The 8,469-nt window shown below is 32.2% G+C and overlaps 3 protein-coding genes across 9 annotated transcripts in view; 1 reads left to right on the top strand and 2 right to left on the bottom strand.

Moving 5' to 3' along the window:
- LOC102675670 (venom acid phosphatase Acph-1-like) overlaps nucleotides 1-6,269 on the top strand; it is a 41,012-nt gene extending 34,743 nt beyond the window's left edge. For all 5 annotated transcript variants that reach the window (XM_006607733.2, XM_031509316.1, XM_031509313.1 and 2 more), the window contains one exon: nucleotides 6,241-6,269. In XM_006607733.2, the coding sequence (XP_006607796.1) occupies nucleotides 6,241-6,254 (14 nt within the window). In that variant the 3' untranslated portion in view covers nucleotides 6,255-6,269. The remainder of the gene's footprint in view (nucleotides 1-6,240) is intronic.
- Nucleotides 1,942-3,941, bottom strand: LOC102675298 (protein atonal-like). Of its 2 annotated transcripts, XM_006607731.2 has the most exons (4): nucleotides 3,207-3,941; nucleotides 2,503-2,707; nucleotides 2,029-2,313; nucleotides 1,942-1,970 (listed from the first exon to the last, which is right to left on the bottom strand). In XM_006607731.2, the coding sequence occupies exons 1-3, from the start codon at nucleotides 3,497-3,499 to the stop codon at nucleotides 2,035-2,037; spliced, it is 777 nt and encodes a 258-aa protein (XP_006607794.1). In that variant the 5' UTR covers nucleotides 3,500-3,941; the 3' UTR covers nucleotides 1,942-1,970; nucleotides 2,029-2,034. The 2 variants fall into 2 exon arrangements, with proteins under 2 accessions (XP_006607794.1, XP_006607793.1); XM_006607730.2 differs by lacking the exon at nucleotides 1,942-1,970 and having other exon boundaries at nucleotides 1,974-2,313.
- Nucleotides 6,270-6,273: 4 nt separating the features above from the next.
- Nucleotides 6,274-8,469, bottom strand: part of LOC102674416 (odorant receptor 13a-like) — a 3,304-nt gene continuing 1,108 nt past the window's right edge. For both annotated transcript variants that reach the window (XM_031509297.1, XM_006607726.2), the window contains 7 exons: nucleotides 8,313-8,433; nucleotides 7,862-8,123; nucleotides 7,306-7,431; nucleotides 7,124-7,214; nucleotides 6,889-7,025; nucleotides 6,644-6,776; nucleotides 6,274-6,428 (listed from right to left, as the gene is read on the bottom strand). In XM_031509297.1, the coding sequence (XP_031365157.1) occupies nucleotides 6,378-6,428; nucleotides 6,644-6,776; nucleotides 6,889-7,025; nucleotides 7,124-7,214; nucleotides 7,306-7,431; nucleotides 7,862-8,123; nucleotides 8,313-8,433 (921 nt within the window). In that variant the 3' untranslated portion in view covers nucleotides 6,274-6,377. The remainder of the gene's footprint in view (nucleotides 6,429-6,643; nucleotides 6,777-6,888; nucleotides 7,026-7,123; nucleotides 7,215-7,305; nucleotides 7,432-7,861; nucleotides 8,124-8,312; nucleotides 8,434-8,469) is intronic.

Raw genomic sequence — 8,469 nt, 5'->3', positions numbered from 1 at the left:
AAAAAAAAAAAAAAATAAAAAAATCCTTTCTCTCAAAAATATTCATCAAAATTTGTTTTCTTCTTTCCTCGATTCCTGGAAAATTTCTCGTCCACACAATAAATTTGAAGAAACACGACGTCATGGGAGTTCTCGAAACGAATTTCGGCGGCGTAATTTTCTCTAAAGCTAGGTTAGAAAATTTTTCCGACAAATCCCTCCGTTACGGATCGGTCAACGAGCGTTTTAATCATGGAAAAGGGTTAACGAGTTTTGCGGTCTATCCTAAGAGAGCGGTGGCAAAATCTTTCGACACGGAGTCAGGTGGCTGGAATCGTAATTCCGTCGAGGGTGCTGGCTTTGACACCATAAGGGTAGCGAGGTGTCACAAAATTCACGACGGTTCGGTCGTTCTCGCAGCCTGGAACGAATCGTCTTCCCCTTTGGGAGCCAAGCACAAGACATGGCCGGTTACGGCTCGTTATCGAACAACACGTTCTAGTAATGAGGATGTAATTTTTGCTAGAGTATCGTCGGCCATGCGCTAATTTAACCTTGAAACCGCCCTTTTGTCGCAGCTTTTCTCACGAACGAAATTACTTTTTAAAACTATTTTAAAATATATGAAATATTTGAGAGCCATGTTATTGAAGAAAATATGTTTCCTAAATAGAAATTTGAAGATAGAAATTAATAGATTAAATATTAAATTGATATATATATCTATTGTACTTGTATATGTTACTGCTATTATCATGATAACGTAATATCGGATTAAAATGTAGTAACAAATGCAGCGGAAAATACGAGAATCGTATCGTTTTGTATCTTCAAATCATAATCCTGGGTGAAGAATCGGGATAAATTTTACCTGAGACACCAATTTTGAAAACTCGATCATTTTTAGCCACGCCCAAATTCAAGGTTTGTATTCAATCACACATTTGTCTCACAAATTCTTTCCTTTTTTTGTTATTTTCTCACTTTTTCCGGTTAATTAAAAATAATATATTTTTTTATGTTAAGAAACACAATTATAAATATATTAAAGATGAAATAATATTTCTTTCAATTCAATTAAATATTTTATTTACAATAGTTTTGATATAAATTTTTTTTATTCAATTTATTTAATTTATTTAATAATGACATAATGTTATATTATATTTATAAAATTACTTATTTTATAAATCATTTATTGTTATTCGACATGTTTGAATCTTTATGACATTATTTAATAATCGTCTTCTTTGGTTTCGTATAATATTTATATTATTAAATGGACGGTTTAGAAAAATTCTTAGCTTTACGAAATTTTGAAATTGTTTTTCAAAATATTTTTGACTAGTTACACAATAAATATATAAATATACAATACATGCATAAATCACTAACACTTCCAACGGGAAAATTTAATATAAAATAATATAAAATAAATTGTAAAACGTATTATTACAATTAAAAAATTGCTTTACAAAGCATCTTCATATATAATTAATTTTATTATAATTTCGTAATATGTTATATGTGCATAGAGTTATGTAAAATTTCTAATGCTTATATAAAAATACCATTTAAAATATTGTACTAGTAATAATGGCACGGATACGAAATTAAAAATAATATCAAAGCCTTTGTTTAATGACAATCTAATTGTTTTTAATGCAAGTTCATAAATTTATAGAACATTTCTTTGGATTATTAGCTGTCTGATCGTATACAATTTATAATTATAAATTTATAAATGAAAGGAAAACAAATTACATGCAAATTAATTTTCATTAACAAAATATTACACACGATTTATATTAAGTAAAAAATTAAATGACAAACTTAATGACAAACTTATCTAATTCTCAAAAAACTTTCTATATTATAGTATATTATTATATACTATTATAATAATTATAATTTTCCTTTTATCAGTCCTTATATTTCTCTTTCTTTATTATATCTATTCATTATTCGGCTACAAACCATAATTTTTTCATCTAGAATTCAATTGTATTTTTTAATTTCACAATGTATAATCTAAATAAATAAACTTACATTGATTCACTGCCACTTTCCATCGTGTTCCTGAAGAAGATCGCACAACGCCGCGATGTAAGTTTGCGCCATCTGCAATGTCTCGAATTTACTAAGTTTGTGGTCTGCTCCAAGACTCGGTACAACTTCGCGCAATTTATCGAAAGCATCGTTCAGACCGTTCATTCGACGTCTTTCGCGTGCGTTCGCTGCCAAACGTCGACGTTTTAATACACTTGGCGATGGCGGTATATCCCTGGATCGTCGTCTTCCTCTTCGGGGACTATTGGTAGGTGATACTTGTTTCTACAAAAATAATCGTATTATTGTCATTATAAAAACACATGCTAATTCAGTCTTTCATCATTCGAATATCAATTTATGATAAAAACTTTTTTCTTTCGAAATATAATTAATACTTTAGTATCTTAAATTTTTCGTTATAGGATCGCAGACACTTTTCGATTAAATGTCAAATGTTCCATTGAGATATACCTGCACAGATGTAACAGGTTCCCAAGAATTATTTCGTTGCTCGACAGCCATTTGCATCGGTTTCCCGCTCTCGAGGATTTGAAACTTTTGTTCTTGAGGTGGTGTTTCGTAACAATAGGCTGATGGCTGATACTCCATGGAATTGTCTTCGTGTAGCATCGTTCTTGGAGAAACGGTTTGATTTATCGCGTGTTGTGGTTCATACCTGTTAAAATTATTATATTATCAATTTTCGTGAAATTTCAACTAACGTCTAATATTTATTGATTGATAATGAGAATATAAGAAAAACATGTGATCATTAATAATTATTTCATTCTTATATGTTGCTTTTTTGACAATTATATCGTGTGAAAGATACGATTACGATAATGGTACTTTAAATTTTAATTAAAAGTTTTTTTTTATCAGCATAATTCTCTTTTATTTTATTCAATTTTTTATTTCCTAATTAAAGAACTATTCGAAATTCGTGTAATAATTATAACTAAAAAACTATAGGTTTAATTTTTTAAAAAGGCATAATCACTGTGTTTCGAATATAAGATTCATAATTTGTTAAAATTCTATTTAAGTAATCCATGCAACTTAATTTATACACAATTACAACATAAATTTTATATTTGTGAATACAAACAAATAACAGACATATGCAACACAATGAATTAACGAAGATATTTGTTGAGAAAAATTTGGAAACTTACCTTTGAGGTGTGACAGGTGTCAAAACGCTAAAGGAGCTTCTTTCGTACGAATCTGGTGTTCTCGAATATTTCACTACCTCTTTTCCATAACTAATCGTTTCAGAGTCTTTTCGCGGAGTGAGCTCACCTTTATGCGTGTAATTCTCTCCGTACGATACCTTAATGGGATCGTAATTCGGGGAGTTGTACGGCGAGGGATACAAAGTGTCGTAACTTTTGGTCGCGGCCTGATAGGCGGTCGTTACAATTTCAGAAGAAATTGGGTATTCGTGGTGATTCGATAAAAGAGCCATAGTTTCAACGATTATTTACGTTTTATTTACTTTTGAAATAACGTTTCATAAAAGATAATTAAATTCCACCAAACCTTTCTGTTACTTCATTCGCCAAATTTTAAAGTCTTTAACCATGTTTCTTAACATGTTATATAGCCTTCTTATGTCATTAGATAAAACGATAGCACGATTTCTTCCTCTTTGGAACCGTATTTTTCCAAGAACACTTTTGACTCGATTTTTCACTGCGATTTCTAACAAATGAAATGAATGATGGAAACTAAACTCAAACGCAATTTTCGTTTTTCACTTATAGTCGAAAAAAACATAAATCTCCCTCGAAGCTTTCAACTCGTCCAACATTCGATGACACACGAAACGTGAAATGAACCGGTATCACGTGATTACCGATCGACATTTCCATTTAATTCGTCGTTTTGTAATTTCTTCCAGAGACGCAAGGAACACGGAACGAAACGGGATCGTGTGTCATCAGCGGGCAATGGCGATAATGAAGAGAGAAGAGGAGTCGGCGATCCTCGCGGTGTAAAGGCTCGAGTTTGAGTGTGGCGCGTGCCACGGCGTCCTTCACCGCATCAACATATGGTACGTTTTATGTCCATTCCGTGGATGCACCTGGTGTGGCCATCGTTCTCTGCCTCCTTCTGCATCTACCCTCTCTTCGTCTCCGCCTCACACCATTTTTCGTTCACTCCTTCCTTCCTACTACTGTTCCACACTCGAGTTGAGCACTTCCTGAAGAACAGGGGAGCGTACCTGTTGATTTAGATAACGAATGGCGGGAAGGAAGTGTACCTGTTGATTTAAATTCCGCTTAATATTCTTGGATCTGTGTGGAGAGTGGGTTGAAAGGAGGGGAGATCCAGTATTTTTAATAATGCGAATTATTACATTGTATCGTTTTCAGGCTACAAAAAAATCGTTTCCTTTGCTCCTTTCGTATCGATGAAACGACAGATGCCTTCATAACGGAGACTGGAAAAAATATAATAAGCGTGTCTCGATCATCGCTGGCAATAAAAAGAAACCGAAGAATAGGAGGAAACAAAAAAGAAACTTATATATACTCACGTGAGTTGTGCGTTTGATGTCGAAATATTATCAATGAATAAATTAATATAATATAATAAAAATCATTCACAATCAGTTCGACAATCAGCAGTGGATTAGAACAAGGACTAAATGGAGGGAAAATTATCGGAATGCAACGGTCGAGACGAATCGCCTTGAGACAATTAAAGATATCGATCTCGGATCTACCCCTGGTTGCCGGCGCGTGCCCTGCGCCAACCTGGGCCGCCGCAAGGTGTTACCCCGGTGAGCGCGGCAGATTTCAGGATAAAGAGGGCCGATTCCACGGGGGAAAAAACCTTGTCCACTCGGATGTGACGGTGCAGACCGCCTCCAGGATTCGTTAACCCGGCAAGGACGCGAGTTTTATTTTCGCTTTTATTTTGTGAGCAGAGTTCACGATCCTCGAATTTTGATCATTCTTGTTATTTTGTAGATTTTTTTTTTTGATAAATTTTTTAATTTAGCATTTTATCAATGAAGGTTCACGATCCCCGATTTTTTCGAATTAAATTTTTTTTTTTTTCGTTGATAAATTTTTTAATTTAGCATTTTATCAATGAAGGTTCACGATCCTCGATTTTGGATCACTCTTGTTATTTTGTAATTAAATTTTTTTTTTTTTCGTTGACAAATTTTTTAATTTAACATCAATAAAGGTTCTCGATTTTGGATCACTTCTGTATTTGAGAAATATAATTTTTTTCGTTGACAAATTCTTTAATCTAGCAAAGGTTTTTATCAATGAAGGTTCTCGATTTTTGATCACTTGTTATTTTGTAATTAGGTTTTTTTTTTCGTTGATAAATTCTTTAATTTAGCATTTTATCAATGAAGATTCACGATTTTGTTATTTGAGAAATAAAATTAGTTTTTTTGACAAATTCTTTAATCTAAACTGTTCTTGTTATTCCTTCCTTTGAGAAATATAATTAGTCTCTTTCGTTGAGAAATTTTTTAATCTAGCAAAGATGTAATATTTTATTATAATTCTTGAGCTTTTATAATTCTTAATTATAATTTGTTTTATATACATACATTTTTTTTCATTGACAAATTCGTTAATCTAGCGAAGATTTAACGAGTTTTATTACAATTCACCGATAAATATCATACAGATATTTCAAATAGAACCATTCCCATTATTTCACCCTTTGAAAAATATAATTAGTTTTCGCGTCGGATGTGACGAATCGTTAAAAAAAAATTTTCATCCACGAATTTCTTAACGAGTTGTATTAATTCTTATTAAATTGTGTACACCTTCACAATCATTCTTTTGTCATGACGAATCCTGGCAAGATTCGTTTTAATTCCATCTATGATCCGTCAAATTGCGACCACTTCTATTTCTTCCTTCGACATATAATTGATAATTGGTTTCGATAAATCGTGACAGAGTCGTTAACAAGTTTTCATCGACGTTCGAACGAGTCGTTCGATGGCCACTGAAAATCAATTAAGCCCAGGTGGGGCGCGTGGCTCGAACCGTGATAGATCGGTGTTGCCGTTTTCACCGTCGACGATCTATTTTTCTCGAAAAAGTATCGGCCCACGAGAGCCATATGGCGCGCGACGACGAAACGGTGCGTTACGGTGCGATTCGACGATGAAAATAAAAAACGCGAATGAAAGAGAGAAGAAAAGAAAAGAGAAAAAAAATATCGATGTTTTCTCGTAATTAAATTTTCACACATCGAACACTTACGATTACATTTTTTATTTTGATAATACATTTACAATTTTCCTCGTCGTCTTCTCCCCCCTCCTCCTCTTTCTCTTTGATAATCGTCCATTCGACAAATTATTGAAGGGAGCACAGTACCATTGTGTAAGAGACTGATGTTTTGGCAATCTTAAAGAATCGAGAGAATAAATAATAATGTGAAAACGGTTTGGAAATAACGGTTACGAAATGTTGGAAGTATATATATATATATATATATATATCTATAATTACGTTTAAAAAAAGAAAGATTGAGATAAGATTATATCGACGGAAGATAAGATTATTTAAAGTTAAAATTAAAAAGTTTGAAAAGGAAGATCGATGTAAACAAAAATTCTTACCGTAGTGAAACTTTCTAAATTTAAAGTATAGAGCTTGCAAGCTGTTAATCTCAACGGTGCTATACTTTTCGACAGCATTATTGTCAAAAGTTTTCTACAATTTATCGACGATTGGTACCATTTCCCATTTGTTCTGGAAATATTTTTTTTTTTTTTTTTACTCGTTCGATGATCTTTTTTTATTTATTCGTATATAAAATAAATATATATATAATATAAATGAATGAGTGCAGAAAATTTCTCACGTGTATTCAAAAATACGTTCGGTGGAATTCGATAACTGTTGCCCCGTCCAACTGACGAACAGAAGATCGCACAAAAGGGAAATAGTGACTGAAACGTATCTAAGAACTTTGGGCATGTCTTCTATATTTATTATTGCCTGATTATATAAAAAAACAAAAAAAAAGAAAAGATCGATGTATAAATAGCAATTTGTAACTAAATTTGTAATATAAAATTAAAGTAAAAAAATCTAACCTGAAATTGTGTGAAGCTTATACAAATCATATTGAGTCCTAGCTGAAGCAAGTAAGACGTGGTATTTGTATCCTCGAGTATTTTAGCGAATCTTGATTAATGAAAAAAAGCAGGATATTTGAAAAATAATTAAAAAAAAAAAAGAGAGAGAAAAGATAAATAAGAATTAATTTAATACCGACTCGATTATGCGTTTGTGCAAGAGTACACAGTCCCTGGCATTTTGATACCATTTATCCTCTTTGAATTTATTTGGGCGTAATTCTATGTCCATTGCATCGATTTCCACAAAGTTCTCTAGTTTCACTCTGAACAATTATAAATTGATTCATTTTATTTTCATAATTTTATCCTTGATAGGATGAAATATCCAATGAATGAAATTATTTTAAAATAATATTTACAAATCATATTATTTGATTTCCTTGGTATTATTATCAAAATAATGCGTTCAGCAACATAATTCTTAATATAATGTTTCATTTTGTTATTAAAAGTTTGGATTGAAAATGGATTAAAATATTTTTTTAAGAAAACATGGTTCTCTATATATTCTTTCATTTTTATATTTAAAAAAAAATCTTTTCAACGTGGCTTCTATGAATTTCCACTAGAAATACTGTTTTTCGATCAGAAAGTATTACTTTTCCGTACGATGTGAGCAACAATGTTCATTCACTGGACGAATCGCTTTGTCTCCAAAAAAGTGCATATATTAAAAAAAAAAAAAAAAATTACCTCAAAATTTCACAAAGTCCGCATTCGTGTAGAACGTAAACGATTATTATCGAATTGATGGCCAATACAATGGTGGTGTACCCAAGAGTGCCAATGTACGAGTGTATCAAAAGAAAATAATAATATTTATCCACGTCCACGAAATACTCGACTCGAAAGGCCAACGGTCTATCATCCGATATGTTGCAAAGTCGTAAAGCGTCACCTATGTTCAGCAGCAATGGCATCGCCGCGAACGGTGTTATTAATCCGAATAGAAAAGCTGTTGTATGCAACGAATTAACGCAACGATCCTCGTAAGTATTAAAAAGGTTTTTTTTTTTAAATCTCTCTCTCTCTCTTTCTCCCTCTCTCTTTTCTCTTAGCTCCTTACAATAAAAGTAATCTTGATATCTTGAGTAGAGAAAGCTTTCTTTACAATCTGTTGGAAATTTATTTAAAATTATCTCACCTACAAAACTGGTAGTAATTTTTCTTGCTATCGCGTAATGCTCGCAAAGAATTTCATATTCGTTTCTCAATTTCGCGTGAAATTTCCAATCCTCTTGCATTATATCCATCAAACGTTTCATCTATTCGAATGTAAATATTAAGGTTATATGGAATTG

Source organism: Apis dorsata, unplaced genomic scaffold (genome assembly GCF_000469605.1).
Source record: "Apis dorsata unplaced genomic scaffold, Apis dorsata 1.3 scaffold_11, whole genome shotgun sequence".
In the NCBI taxonomy this organism is placed as follows: domain Eukaryota; kingdom Metazoa; phylum Arthropoda; class Insecta; order Hymenoptera; family Apidae; genus Apis; species Apis dorsata.
The sequence above is the reverse complement of the archived record's forward strand: the minus strand, read 5'-3'. Positions and strand labels throughout refer to the sequence as shown.

What these genes read in the sequence shown, in the direction of transcription:
- LOC102675298 (XM_006607731.2), bottom strand. Translation starts at nt 3,499, where the DNA reads ATGGCTCTTTTATCGAATCACCACGAATACCCAATTTCTTCTGAAATT. An exon ending in ACACCTGTCACACCTCAAAG is followed by an intron (nt 2,708 to 3,206) that starts GTAAGTTTCCAA and finishes TAATTTTAACAG; the next exon opens with GTATGAACCACAACACGCGA. An exon ending in AACCTGTTACATCTGTGCAG is followed by an intron (nt 2,314 to 2,502) that starts GTATATCTCAAT and finishes TTATTTTTGTAG; the next exon opens with AAACAAGTATCACCTACCAA.